The 15,798-nt window shown below is 37.0% G+C and overlaps 1 protein-coding gene across 3 annotated transcripts in view; it reads right to left on the bottom strand.

Annotated features, from left to right (window-relative positions):
• Positions 1-11,201: 11,201 nt before the first annotated feature.
• Positions 11,202-15,798, bottom strand: part of Fbxo43 (F-box protein 43) — a 13,340-nt gene continuing 8,743 nt past the window's right edge. For all 3 annotated transcript variants that reach the window (XM_010619550.1, XM_010619552.1, XM_010619551.1), the window contains 3 exons: positions 14,512-14,614; positions 11,632-11,835; positions 11,202-11,530 (listed from right to left, as the gene is read on the bottom strand). In XM_010619550.1, the coding sequence (XP_010617852.1) occupies positions 11,282-11,530; positions 11,632-11,835; positions 14,512-14,614 (556 nt within the window). In that variant the 3' untranslated portion in view covers positions 11,202-11,281. The remainder of the gene's footprint in view (positions 11,531-11,631; positions 11,836-14,511; positions 14,615-15,798) is intronic.

The raw sequence follows: 15,798 nt of genomic DNA, 5'->3' as shown, positions 1-15,798 counted from the left end.
TACTGTGGCGACCGCGGCTCTCGCCCGCTACATCCGGCGCAGCCAGCCCCGGACGGTGTCCCGTGGAGGCCAGGGCCGCCCGTCCTCGTCCTCGGGAGTTTTTCCTCCCTGGGGCTGGTTAGGCAAGCGCTCTGCCGCCAGCCCAGGGCTCTTCCTGCTACAGCTGTAGTCGGACAACACGCTGTTCTTGGTGCCAAATGTCGGACGAAGGTCAGTGTCCAAGGGCTGTAGGAACCAGCGCACCCCGAGCTTTGGCTTTGGTCAGTTGGGACTGCAGCATGTTCAAGACAACCATGCTTTAAAAGTTACTCCAGGAGGCTCTTGAAGAGGGGGCAGTAAGCTGAAATGACCTAAAACGCGTGTTTGAAAAAAAAGTTATGATGGAAGAGTTTATGAAGAATGAAATTTGAAAACAACAAAACTTGTAAAGCAGAAAAAATTGTATTTTCAAGATGGTTGTAAGTAACTCCAGTGCCCAGCCCTGGCCTCTCAAACTTTTAAGAAACCCCATATCTGGTTGCTTGCTGTACACACCAAATGGCCAAAAGGAAACGAGCTCCTTCCCAGTCCTTTATCTTCAGATTTGTCTAAGTGGTGGCTTCAAACACCAAGTGAGTCCAGCCAGAAACCTGGGAGTTTCCTCCCTAAAACTTTCCCTCCAAAACTCCTATGTATTCACCCTGGTCCTACCAATCCTAAATTTAAGGTTATTTCTGGAATTTAGAGCCCCCTCTCCACGCCCACTAACAATCATAGCTTTAGTATGGGGTCCCATGTATCTCGATTGTTGTAAAAACTTCCTAACTTGCCTTCTTCCAGTCTTTGCTTCCATTGAAGTGCCGCTCAAATTCCCTCTCCACAGTGGAAGCAAAATCATCTAATTGCAACTCTGACACACTGAACACTGTGTGGCTCCACATTTGCCTCCTCTGTGTAGGGGACACTCATGAGTGGCCAGAGACCCAGAAGTACATGAATGCTTAAACAGGCGAGTAAGACAGTGAGTGTTTGTTCTTCCACAAAGCGGAACACTTGCCTGGTTACATTTATTGCTTTTTCAATATGACATAGGGAAAAAAAAAATCATCACTTTGGCCAGACAAAATCAAAGGCCCAGTGAATTCAGTAGAGAGGTGAGGAGCAGTATGGGGAAACATATCTTAAGGGCCCTGTGGGCCCTGGAAAGGACTCCTGACTTTCATTCTTTTATGAGAAAAGAATCACTCTGGGTGCTGTCTAGACTCAAGTTCTGCATCCGTTTTAAAGGTAGAGCCTAGCATACATGTCCAACCTGTGGCCTACGGACACACCCGTGTTTTAATTTTTAAAAAATTGAAAAATAAAGTCAGTTTTATAATATATATATATATTATATTTTATATGCAGCCCAAGACAGTTACTCATCTCATGATGCAGCCAGGCAAGCCAGGCCCCATCTAACCTGGGGGAGTAGGGAGGACTTCTGAGAAGTTGGATATAGAAAACGAACAACAGAGTTAGGAATAACTCCAACGTCTTTAGCCTGAACAGACTGGTGAAGTTGCAATCAACAGAGGCAGAGAAAGCTATGGTGGACATGTTGAGGGGAAAAGTATAAGAATCTGTCAAGTAGCCATCCAAGTGAAGATTTTGAGTTTGCAGTTGGTATAGAAACCACAACTTTGGATATAAAACTGAGAGTGAGCTCATAAATGGACTTTGTAGGAGTTTGCTTGTACTGTTTCTGCCAGGAGAGAAAAACTCTTCTAGTCCTTGTCTTTCCTTGGTACATTTTCTCATTTTACACAGCTCACCTTGGGGGTCCTCTTCTCCAGTACACCTCCTCCTAAACATTTTTCACTGGCTCTCTTCTTGCTCCTGTAATACTTGGTGCAAACTCATATCTTAAAACTATGTTGCCTTTAAAATTATTGACCCAAAAAGGTGTACCCTCAACCCTCAGTACCACCACAGACAGTAAAGTCCTGGGACTTGAGGGTGTGGCATCTTATTTCAGCCTCCTCTCCGCTCTGTGCCATACCCACCACTAAATGCCTATCGCTCTTGACATGAACTTTGGAGTCCCTCTCTGTTACAATCATTCTATACTCTGTTGTGCTCACAGACTGAACTCCTGTTTTAGACAGCCATACTGATGAGAAGCTGATTTATTGCAATGTTGGCGGCTAACACATTCTTTTTTGTGTGAGAAGCCTCTAGTAGCCTAACGTTCTTAGTATTGTTATTATCAAATTTCAGTTTAGGAAATTAAGAATTAGGTGAGATAATTTACATAAAGATACACAAGCTTGAAAGTGTTGAAATCACCAGTTTTCTGATTTCAAAACCTTTGCTCCTTAACCACTATGTTATGTGACTTTTTTCTCTAAAATTAATCTCAAAAGATTAAAAAATAACATGAGAACCAAGAAGACAAAATTGAAGCCAAATGCCTGGGTTATAAATTGTTTTAGTGATTTTTGGATAACAGTTGAGACACAATTCACATATCATCCAATTCACCTATTTAAAGTACAGAACTCAGTGGTTTTTAGTATGTTCAGAGTTGTGTAACCATCACTTTAATCAAATTTGGAACATTTTCATCACCTCAAAAAAAATTCATACCCTTTAAGAGTCCCCCCCTCCCACTAATCCACTCTCAAATTCTCTATATTATTTATTCTGGACATTTCATATAAATGGAATCATGTCACTCATGGTCTTTTGTATCTGGCTTCTGTCACTTAGCATGTTTTCAAAATGCATCTATGTGGCATGGATCACTACTCTGTTCCTCTTATGACTGAATAATACACTGTATTCCATTTTGTATATTCATTAACCAAAGGACATTTAGGGTTCCAGTTTTCGGCTATTATAAATAATGTTGCTACAAACATTTGTGTACAAGTCTTTTGTGTATATGTATGCTTTCATTTCTCTTAGGTATCTAGGAACAGAATTTCTGGGTCAAATGGGAGCTCTTATGTTTAACCTTTTGAGGAACTGACAGATTATTTTCCAAATTGGCCACACCATTTTATATTCCCAAAGGCAGTGATTGCAAGATCTGATTTCTCCACTTGATAGCCAACATTTATCATCTAATGTTCTCATTATAAGCATCCTATTGTTGTGAAGTGGTATTATTTGCCATTTTCTTCATAACTAGATTCTATTGATTTTTAACTCTATGTCCCCCTCCCCTCATGATGCAAGTGTTTTTTTTTTCTTTTTTCATTGTTTATTGGTACTTTTTAGGCATACAAAACAGTTACATTCATCATTGGGATCTTGTACCTTTACATGATGTATCTTGGTTTTTGTTTTGTTTTTTTTTCTCTATACCCCTGCCCTCCCTTCACAAATTTTTTGGTTTTTTTGTACCAGGGATCGAACTCTGGACCTTGTGCTTGCGAGGCAGGTGGCAGAACCACTGAACTAAATCTCCGGCCCACAAGTGTTTTTTTCTTAAAAGGTCTTTTTTCTATACTCAGTCTATATCATTGTTGAAACCAAGGGAGTTTAAAGGCTTCAATGAGAAATATACCCACATAAACAGAATTAAGCTTTTATGTGTCCTCTTCTGGCTCTGGATATGTAGTTGGTAAATTTAAAGGGCTTGAAATAGCCTTATATGCTTTCCTGTACTCCTGAAATTCAACTTTGAGAGCCCTGGAGAGCATCTTAGACAGTTCTCCCCACAAAACAGCAGCAACTATGATACAATGATTAGCCAAAGTGATGGGAAGTAGGACAGAAGTGAGCCCATGTTAAACTTCTAGAGACAGAGAAAAACAGTAGGTTTCAAATTTGACCCCCACACTAACACCTCAGAGCTGACCTTATAAATTACAAGGGTTACTTTGCAATATGGCTATTTTATGTTGTCTGTGCAGGGTTAGAAACTACAAGGATTTATTTAATAATTCTCTCGGGTCTTGCTGTAGAAACTACCTTATATATGTATTACAAATATCCCCTTGATAATCAAAGCATATTTTAGGCATCCTACTTGTTTAAAGACTTTTTTTTTTCTGTACCAAGGATCAAAGTCAGGTCTTTGCACTTGCAAGGCAGGCAGGGTAACCACTGAGCTAAATCCCTTGCCCTGTTGTTTAAAGATTTTAAAAGTACTAGCCCATCCTTGACTTTGGTGTGGGAGGGTCCACCTTAACCTTTATCTCATTTTTTTTTTTTTTTGGTTTTTGAGGCAGGGTCTCACTATGTAGTTGAGACTGACCTGGAACTCACTATGTAGCCCAGGCTGGTCTCGAACTCACAGGATCCTCCTGCCTCAGCCTCCTGAGTGCTGGGATTACAGGTGTGCGCCACCACGCGTGGCTTGTCTCAATTTTTATGAGTGTGAATAAAAATAGCACCAAAGAATAAAAGTCATAGTAATTATAACAGCGATTTTAAATTTTGATAGTAACAGCGTATTTAACATGGCTGAGAGTCTGAATATACAAATGGACAGTGGCCCAATAATATAAGACAATAAACGCTGACCCATAACCTCTGCAGCAAGCAGCCTTTGAGGCCAAACCATAACTTTGCAGCAATAGTCTCAGAAAGAATGGTCAGGATTGGTCAATGACTGCTAAGTTCTTGAATTTTGACCCCACTTCCCATGCAAGATCAACCAGAGAAAGCCAGATACGCTCCCAATCACATAGCCAATCACATAGCCAATCACACAAGCCAATCGCATAGGATCGCACTAGATTCCAGATAGCCTAGCTTCCCAGGCCAACAACCTGGGATTCGAGTGTACGTGAAGGCTTCCCTTCTTTTCACCGTGAAGCTTTCCTACTCCCTCGCCTGCCTTTGAGTCTTTGAAAAATGCAAGCAATGGGGGCTGACTCCCTTGCCACAAAAAGCTCTGAATAAATACCCTCTGGTTGTTTTCTTTTATTTCCACATAACCAAACTATATTTTTAATTTTTACACATAAGTGAGTCAGAATGACAGGTCAGCACATTAGGGTGTTTTTCCTAGGAGCTGGATGGGAACTCAGCATCTAATGATACATGATCCCACTCCCACACTCCAGTTCCTAAAGTAACTGCAGGAGATTTAGATACATAGGCTATAAAATTTATATGATGTTTATTTTCATTCTTCTGGTCATTGCTGATTATCTTTTCTTTTAGTTGAACTGTTTGCCTTATCTGCATTGTATAACAACTACCCACATCCGTATTACATTTAACTGGAAAATGGGCTTTCTTTTTTCTACTTCTTAACAGTTCATAATTTTTTGAAGAACATAATTAGTTTAATATATTCATTAGGCAATTTCTTATCCAAGATAACTACCATGTGGACCTGCTGGTTTAGATTTACTCTAATTGTCAATATATTCCATTCCATTGCTTTGTTTCTTACACAGACAGATGAGATAATTCAAGTTTTAACTCTTTCCTAGTTAAAATTTGAAAATTTGAACAAAAACTCTAGCAGCTAAAATTTTCTATCAGCTCACCTGAGGCCAAATCAGCAGCAAGTGATTCTCTATTAAAGCAGGGAACAGCAGACCCAAATCTTTGCTAATGCAGAGATTAGCAGGGGCAGCCAGAAAGCCAACATCAAATATTTAGCATTGAATAGCCACCATTTTAACCCCAACTCAGAAGTCACTAATGTGGAATGAACATATTTGTAATTCTTTCTAAATCTTACTTTTTATATGGAAAAAATTTACAGATAATTATGGTATACCTCCCTCTTAGAGTTGCCCTTAGCACAAAGAAATAATGTCTCCACAGCTCACTGCCAGGCCAATTTAAAAATTAGCTACCAGCAAGAGAGATATACAAACATGTTAAATAGGAGTCCCTGTCTCAGGATTCCACAGCCCATTACTCATCCCCTTCCAGGGTCTGTAGGGTTATAGTAGCAGACACCAGAGCACTAGGGGGAGGTAAAAAAGAAGAGCCCATCCCTGGGATAAATAAACTCCTCAGGAAATACTTCAAGAGCACTTACAGGGCAACTTGAACATGAGAGTAAATTACACTGTACCAGCACATAAGGTGGGAGGCAGCAAAGGAGAAAAAAAAGGAAGCCTTTTAGGTCAGTGGCCTCGATGCCTCCCTGTTTTTAACAGTGACACAAAAGAATGGTTTGAATTAGGATCTCTTCTCTGTACCCATCACACTTGGTATAGACCTAACCTGTATTGGGTGGAGAAGAGGTCACTGAGGTTTCTCCAAACATAGAGCTTTGGTTGCAAGTAGGTAATGTGGACACAAACTCAGATCAGATGAATTCACTGTCTAATGAGGAAAACATAAAAGCTCTGATACACATGATAACAACATAGTACAAAGGGCCCAGCTGCACCAAGGGGGAGAGAGCAACCAGCCTGGGATGGAAGCGAGGTAAGCAGACTTCATGACTCCTGAACAAAGAATTCAAAGGCTAGTAGGAAGGCAGGGAGTGACAAACCAAGAGGGAGAGTAGCATTGGAGAGGCAGGAGGGACGGGAAAACGGAATACAGTGGGAATTCCAAGTGACAAGAGCGCTGAGCAAAGGCAATGATGTCTCCATTTTAGCTCTCTCAAAAACAAAACTAGAATTGAAGTTTCCTGTGCTACCAGCTGGAAACATGAAGAAAACTGAGATTTGAGTAAAGTTTCTCATATCACATTAATCATTACTTCAGCAACTCAACTATCATGCCCAAGACACTATGTTAAAGGAGATAGAGAGGTAAAGTTTTTGGACCCTAAGGAACTTGCTAATGGTGGAAGACAAGAATTTAATACAAACAAGACAGGCCAGAAATAGGGGAAAAAAGGGGATAAACAAACACTAGATTCAAAGAAGGCAAAATGTTCATCTTGTTGAAAAGATCAGAAAATGATTCATGGAAACAAACTAAGGATTAGCTGGATTGTAACAGAATTTAATATGGCAAGAGAGGAAGTGGGAGAAATCACTGGGGAAAATAGCAAGGAGTCTAGTTTGGCTGGAACAAAGTGTACAAAATGAACTGGTGGGAGAGATTGTGAGAAAGTTAGGACCATTTGAAGATGCTAAATTCTGCAACATTTTTAACAGCAAGCAATGTGATTGGAGACACATTTTAGTACAAATAGCCTGGGAATGAGCATTTAGGAGTTCAAGTGGGGAGCAAGGAGAAGCAGGAAGATCTGTTAGGAGGCATTTGCAGCAATGCAGGCATAATGTTTCTAAGACCTGAACCAAGGATTACCTTTCTGCAGGAAGGAGGATGCCAGAGAGGGAAATCACTGGTAGCACGATACCACTTTCGTAACCAGCACTCATCTGCCACGTTTCCACTGCTCCTTCCACTTCCCTGGCTCCACAGTCCACAAAGACAGAGCCAAGAGTGCAGAGCCGTTGGGCAAGGAAACACAGATGGCCAAGACACAAACCAGGGCCGGCCAACAAGGTGTTCTATTAGAAGGCATCTGGAAAAGCAGTTCACTCTTAGGAGCCAGCTAAAATATTTTAATTACCAACCCTGAGTAATAACTATTCCTCAGATTTATTCTATATACACTTTAAAAATTAACTCAAGAAGCACTTCCCCTATTTGGCAATGTCATAGCATATCATCATCAAATACATAAAAGCTGCATTTACTTTTGTGAAGAAAAGCCAAAAGCATTATAAATGAGTCTTTGGTGCCCCCTGGTGGAATGCTTTAGTGTAATCTTTGAAATAATTACCTTTCATAGAAAAATAATGGATATTTCCATCTTTTAAATCATATAATGCTTTTTCTATATACATCACACTTTTTAAACCAGAAGTGATGTAAAATAAAATCATAATAAATAATGATATAAACCAGAAACATGATAGATTAAACTTGAAATATCCAATTAATTCTTTGTGTCATAAATTTATGACAATTATGCTGTGTCAAAAGTAATGGAAAAACTTAGCTTTCACGATGCCAAGTATCAAAAATATTTTCTCAACAGAACTTTAACCCTCATTCTTAAGAAATCCATAGTGAGACTTAACTCTTTAAAGGCTAGAGTGAATGTCGGTATTTGTGCCCACAGGAAAGCTACTAGAAAATAAGACGGTTCTTAGAATGTTTGTTTTCTATTACTTTACAAGTTTCTAGCCAGTTTTTCCAAAGTAGGAGATGAGAACTAGGAAATACCTGTCCTTTTGAACTAAAAAGGCAAATAGAATAATCCTGCTCATTAGCTAGAAAGGCTGCCAAGGAGTCAGAACAGAGGGGGAAAAGGTTTGAGATTCTCTTCCTAAAGCAGTAGAAGGTAAAGCAATTACCTTCCTTTAAAGTCATTGTGCTAAAAAGAAACTTACCTTTTGAATTCCTGCTCTGATTTTTTTTCTCTAGGAAATTTTACTATAAAATAATTGAAACGTGCACTAGCTGGGCATGGTAGCACATGTCTAATTCCTGGCACTCTAGGAAGCTGAGGCAGGAGGATTGAAAGTTCAAACCCAGCCTGGACGACTTAGTGTCTTGGTGAGACCTTGTCAAAAAATTTTTGAAAAATGTCCAGGGATGTAGCCTAATGGAAACACCTGGGCTCATCCCCAATATTTTGCATATACATGCGCACACGTGTGTGCACACACACCCACACATACTGTGCCCTTCCACTATTTTTTTCATGTCTACTTGATCATAAACTTAAATCCAAAGTAAAACCAGAAATATAAAAAACTTCAGCTTCCATTGTTACGAGTAGATGCAGTACAAAGGAACATGATGTTTATTATTTATCTCTAAACACAGTAAAAGTTATTTTCACTACCAAGGTGAGATAAAATGCTTCATTTTAATGGGCTGAAGAATGACCAGATGACAAGTGTGACCATGCCCAATGACAACACCAAATTGTCTCATGACAGATTAGAAATAGGATTCCAGGTTATACTGCACTATTGAAAACCAGATGTCAAGGAAATGTTTATCTTGTTCCCACTATTCTGTAATAAAATAATTAAAATTTTAAGGTACTGGGAAATATGAACATTTAAATAAATGATATTACATTTAATATTTTTCAAAAGTATCAAGAAACTGGATCTGTGATTTTAAGATCTTAAAAGAGTCACTTCAGGATTGACATTTAGATCAGGTAGAAATCAAAGAGTATAAAACAGCAAAAATGTTCATGTGACAGATGAAGATTACTTTGTGTGCTGGGGATTGAATCCAGGGTCTTGCACATGCCAGGTAAGCACATTTTGAGACAGGATCTCACTAAATTCTGAGCTGACCTCAAACTCATTATCCTCCTGCCTTAGCTTACCATATACTGGGATTATAAGAATATGCCACCACACCCAGCGAAAGATGTGATTTCATCAGCGTCACAAAAAGATGGCAAAGACAAGTAGTCTGGATTAAATAAATCATGGGGTGACTTCATATATCAAGAGAATCAAGACTAGAATACATTTCCTATATACAAAAAAACTTCTCTAAGAAAAGTCAAGCCTGAATGAAACAACATAAAGTAGTAAATTGATCCTGATGTGGAAGATGTTATCAAAAAATTAAATAGACTCAACTGAATTTGGTTAGAATAAAATCAGGATGTAAAATTTAGAGATTATCTTTTATGAAATACAACTAACACTTTACTCAGTTTACTCACTTTCATATTTTGTCACCAAAATCCTTTGTGGAATTAGAATATAGATAAATTTTAATAATTTGGCAATTAACCAAAATTTTATAGCAAGCAAAAAGATAAAATGGCAGACTTTTCCAAATATATCTATATCTAATTAACACTTTAGATTTTTATTGAAATAATGTTCAAGAGCCACACTTAAATCTGTATGTATAGTGTAAACACAAGTATGTATGTACACACAGCAATTACCTAAAACACAAAGAAAAAAATTATAAAATTATTTTCAATTTTCTTTCAGGCCTTACTAAGTAGTTCAACACTAAGCTTTCTCCCCTTTTTGCTGCTGTTCTATAAATGGAACATGCAATCAACCTCAAGTCATTTTTGGAAAGAGGTTGATATGATTTGTATCAAGATGGCCCCCCAAAGCCTCACATGAGCACTCAGAGGTGGGGCTTTTGGGAGGTGGTTGGATCTAGGGTGTGTGAACATGGATTGTGGGTAATAACAGGCTCAGTTTGCTGATTGGATTAGCAGTTATGGTGTGGCTGAATGGAATTGTTGAAGACAGAAGACCACCCTGGGTGTGAGTGGCACCAACAGGCTTGTAGCCTGAATGGAATAAAAAAGGTCAAGAGGGTCACTGCTTGCTGCTTTTCTGCCTGCCTTGCCATGGATTGTTTCTCCTCTGCCAAGCCACCATCCCTTGGAGCCAGCTGACTGTGGACTAAAACATCTACAAGCTGTGAGCTAAAATAAACCTTTCATCTTTTAATTTGTAGGTGCCAGGTATTTTGTCCCACCAAATGAGAAAGTAACTAAGATAGTGGTATACTATAAATCTACATAAATTATAGTATAACTTCATAGCTTATTTTATTCAAAAATTATATAGCTGCTTCTTTTCCAACCACTCTAAATTTGTCTAAATAATAAGTAAAATCTGTGACTATATTTTTATAATTTTTAAAACTATGTTTTGGAATTTTTGGATAATAAGGGCTTATTAACTAAGACTCCCATTATGGATAACCACATATTCTCCATAATTTACTTTTTTATGTCTTTCTAGTTATTAATACAGCACAGCATGCAATTTGGTTGTGCCAGAATTGCAGAATGAATTCTGCTACCAGAATCATGGAAAGAATTAAGTTTGCAAACCAACGTACCACTGTATTAGGTAAATTTTACTCAAGCAGAAGTCTACCAAAATATACCAGAGAAAGATGGTAATTATCAATTCAATAGAACTTCTGAAAACATTTCTAGATTTCATTTCAATCAAGTACTCACTTTCCAAACTTATAAGTTCATTTGTTTTAATTCCAAAATGTTTAATGTTATTTGGAAAATTGTTTTTTCAAAAATGATTAAAGAATATTTCAATGCATAGTGATAATATACAACAATTTAAAAGTTACATGAAACAGTAAAATACATATATAACAGTCAAAATTCTTTATTAAAAACACCAAGTTATTAAAATGCATAAAAATGACAGTAAAATACAATTTTTTCAAAACTCATCACTTTAAAGAAAACATAAAACAACATGGATTAAATATATACAAAATAGGAAATAAATCATTATCTTTCATTAATGGGAAAATTTGCATGTGTTCAAAATAGTCATAATTTTAAGTCAGAAAAATAAAGCACTGCATAGAGGAACATTTCTTTGAAGTCTCTTTACAGGCGTTTTAAATTCTGTTTACTCTGGGCGCTTCCTGGGAGGGCATCTTTTCTATTCCTTGGCTTTGCTGTTCCTTTACTGCATTCTTCAGACCCATGATAAGCACACAGACATAACACACAAAAGTCAAAACCACAAGCTGTGCGGCTACACAGTCCCCTTTTTTTATATGGCTGGTACTTGGCAGGGGATTGGCACCTTGGGCAAGGTTTTAATGCTTCATCAATAAAAAGTGTCCTGGCCACCTGCAGTAGAGGCACATGCCGTCAGTCTCCCGTTGTCATATACAGAAACACTTTACTTCAAGTTCTGTAAATATTTATCCTTAATAACTTAGGATACTTACCTTAAAATATTCTTCCTGTTTACAGCTTAAGTGGGTAAGTGAAGAGCTTGCCACAGGTGTCAAAACTTCTCCCCAAGGAGATACAGTTGGGACTTGCTCTTTCTGAGAAATGGGTGTCCGAGCCTGTGCTTGCACTGATCTTAAAGCTGAGCGATTTAAAAGATGGAGCCGAGTGGCAGCATCCTCAACATTTAATACAGCCCCCTGTGGTGAAAGTCGACAGTCATCAGTGCACAATAACAAATCACTTCTGAGATAGGACAGGCTTCTGGTGCACATGCATTTAAATGCTTCAGTGTGGTTTATACCATCAGAATTTTCTCCCAGGACCATTTCTTTAGGAAAGAAAAAGTCTTTTCTCACCTAACATTTGAAAGTCACTGAAGTATTTTTTTAAAATTAAACAATAAATTTTAGCTTGTATGATCAGTTATTTTTCTATTTATTTAAAGCTGTGGTTTGGCAGATGTTTTCTGAAAACGGCCAGATAATAATATTTTAGACTTTGCAGGTCATATACTGGTAACTTTTCAAGCCTGCAGTTATAGAGGAAAGTAGCTATGGACAATGGGAAAATGAAAGAGGCTGTGTTCCAATAAAACTTACCTTATCATACAGCTGACAGGCCCACAGACTGTATGTAGTTTGCAAACTGTTTTAAACCAACATCTAAGAAGGGGAAAATCTTCTGAAAATTTACCATTGGATGTCATGGAATGCTAATTTTTTTTTTAAGTTAGCCACTGAGGGACTGATTATACCTTAAAACCCAATTTCTTTAACTGAGCTTTTGCAAATATCTGGTGCTTATTCATTTTTGCAGTAAAGTTTTAAACAGATTTTTCAAAGGAGCAAAAAAAATCTCATTTGCACTGGATTCTCACATTATTCAAATAGTCAAGAAATAAATTACTTAGCTATATACCTTAAAAATATACTATTTCTATTATCAATTGTACATTAATAATGCTGGAAAAATGAAAAAATAAAAACAAAAATATTGTTCAACAAGTAATCCTTGTAGCCTTCCATTTTGTTGAGATTGGTAATGGAAAAATACAGTAGTTCTTCTGTTATAGAAAAAAACTGACATTCTTCATTATCAAAATAAAATGTACCATCTTATGTGACAAACTATAACTGTGTTCCCTCTCCCTCAATAGTCTCCTTTTCCATAGTTAGGCTCTTCACTATGGGGAGAGCTAAAAGACAAGAAATAATAGTAGGATAAGTATAAGAAATGAAGTTAGTAGATCATAAAAAGTTACATGATTAATAGTTTAAAATAAATGCATAAGAGTACAAAAATATTCCTTCAGAAATTAAAATGAAAACAGTTGAATATGTTTAAGTTATTCAAGGATTCCATATGTCTTTCATATTATATTTATATAAGTGATTTGTAGCCACACTAAAAAAAACAAACAAACAAACTCACTGGACTTCTGAGCAGCTATTAAACATAGTATGCATGCAGGAAAAAAAATGAATAAAAATCTGTTATTGGAGCAAATTTCAGCCACAGAAGACACAGCCATTCATTTAGTAAATATTTATGGAATCAGTGCCAAGTGACTAAAACAGTGTGATCTTGAAGCTTAAAAGGTATGCTCTTTTTTAATAGGCAAAACAGTCAACAAAAGCACACATTCATGAGCACCAAAAATCTGCAAACATAGTTATTATTACATTACCAGAAGATTTCAAATGTGAGAATGCAGTTATTTAACAGCTGTTCATTTCCATTAATATAAGAGGACAGTGAAGGAAGAAATTCAGTGTAAAAATGTGGTACTCTGATGCTGATGCTCACTTTCATTGTTCCAAAGCAAACAGTTAAAACTGAGATCCTATTATGCATACCTAACCTGTGCTTTCTAATTTCCATACAGGGGAGCTTTTAATGTCACTATACAAATAATGAAGAAAATCACCAAACAACTTTGTCTTATAATTTTTCTGTTTTGGTTAATGATACATACATTACGACTGCGCAGGTAGAAAGTGACCATATCAGAATAGGAAGGCACAGGACCTTAGGAAGAAAGAAGGAACAGGTAGAATACCTGATTTGTTTGGGTTTACACGGAGCAGACTTTCAGTTCTGGTGGGCAATAGGAGATGAATCAGGTATCTGTACAGAGAAACGCTAAGCAAATGAGAAGTGGGGAGCAATTAACAAAAGTTACACAGGAAAGAAAGTGTAGTCACAGTGTACAAGTCATGATACTCTCAATACAGTCTCGATGTCATGATCTAATTCACTCCTAAATTGTGCTGTAATTACAATCTTAAGACAGGAATGGGGAAAATAATTCAGGGTGGGGTGGGGTGGGGTGTAGGGAAGTCATGGAGTGAGAGGTTATTAGAGAACTAATTCCCTTCTGGAAAAAAATATAAAAAACATCAGTCTATGAATTTTATTTGGAAATACAGTATGGAAATAAAGACTACAAGAAATGTTAAAGAAAGGAGTTGTCTTGATGAGGAAAAATTTGAAAGTAGGAAGGGATCATGTCTGAAATGTCATCATTGTCATCCAGTCAATTGAAACAGTTGCTGGCAGGGAACAGGCACTCAAAACAATGGATGAAAATGTTGTAAGGATATATAATTATTACTAGGATCCAGCACATCATTGGTATTCAACTGTTGTCCACAGAAAATCTGTGTGAACAGCAAAAAAACCCAACAAGATGGTCATGGTGTTCAGTAGTCTATGCCATTTTATATTTATAGATGGAAATGGAGTTTGGAAAATAGAGTTTGCTCACTGGAAAAAGTTAAAAAATAACAAAGAATCCTAAATAGGTTATTCAGCAATATGGAATTATTAGATATTTATAAAAATCCACTTTAGAAAAGCATTATATACCTTACCTCAGAATTTGCTTTCAGTTGTGTAATATAATATTTCCTTCTCCGATTTGCTTTTTTATCTTGCACAACAATTTCACGCCAATTTCTGCTGACTTTCCAAACACTAAAAGAGAAAGATCAGTCCTTATGTTGCATGTATCTCCAAAGATTATCATTTTGTATGTGGCCATTAACAAGAAAAACTTGCTTTAAAGATTTCGGTCACTGAATTTAAACTGAAAAGTTTCATTAAAAATAGGACTTGAGCAACATCATTTTTCAAATTGATTCACTATATGAAAAAATTATTATTAAAATAATAAGTATATGACAATATTATTTTAACAGGTCACTATTTTATAAATGGTCATATAAATAAGTCTACTGGGAGATGAAGATAATGTGACACTAAAGTTACAAATTTGAACACAACATGCAGCAAATGATTACCATCTATAGCAGAAGAATGTTAAATTCTTTTCTCCTTTTTGAGGGGGCTGGTATTGAGAATTAAACCTGGGGCCTTCGCACTGAGTTACATCTCCAGCACTTTTTGTATTTTTAGACAGGGCCTCCCTAAGTCACTAAATTTCCCAGGCTGGGCTTGAACTTGTAGTTCTCCTGCCTCAGCCTCCTAGAGGGCTGGGATTGCAAGAGTATATGCCACCGGGCCCCGCTTGTTTTCTCCTATTATTGTGTTTAACAAATCTGTCATTTTGACTAACTAAACATAAGAACAATTGATCCCTCATTGGAAGTATTAATAGATACAATTATGGGTAGCACTATTTTATTCACTAAAGTTTATGAGAATAAAATAGCTAAAGACAAGATAGTTTTAATCCAGTGATTGCTTATCAATAACTTCAACTATATTAATAAGTAAATCAAAAATAATCCCTCAACTGTTAATATTGTCCTTTTTGTTTTCATTTAATAAGTCACTTAAAGGGGAAAAGCTCAGAATACTGAAGAAAAAAAAAGCCACTTGTTTTGGAAGGCCCAGGCAATATTTGAGTTGTCAACACTACTACTATTTCTTCCTCTACCAAGGCCTCTTCAGTTACCACTGCCTCTGTCTAAGCCAGTATGGGTACCTTACTACATCAGACAGAGGAAACAGACAGAAAGCCACTAATGGGGAAACAAATGATACAATTGGGTACTTTCCAATTTTAACTGATCACCACCCTCCCATTACCAAAAATAACACTGCTGATATTATACATACATATTCTGCATTATAAATACAGAATTTAGAGGGTGGGAAAGAGAAGACTTTTTTTTTTTTTTTTTTTTTTTTTTTTT

Source organism: Fukomys damarensis, unplaced genomic scaffold (assembly GCF_012274545.1).
Source record: "Fukomys damarensis isolate Sample0158 unplaced genomic scaffold, DMR_v1.0_HiC HiC_scaffold_5, whole genome shotgun sequence".
Classification (NCBI taxonomy): domain Eukaryota; kingdom Metazoa; phylum Chordata; class Mammalia; order Rodentia; family Bathyergidae; genus Fukomys; species Fukomys damarensis.
This window is presented reverse-complemented; position numbering and strand designations above follow the sequence as displayed.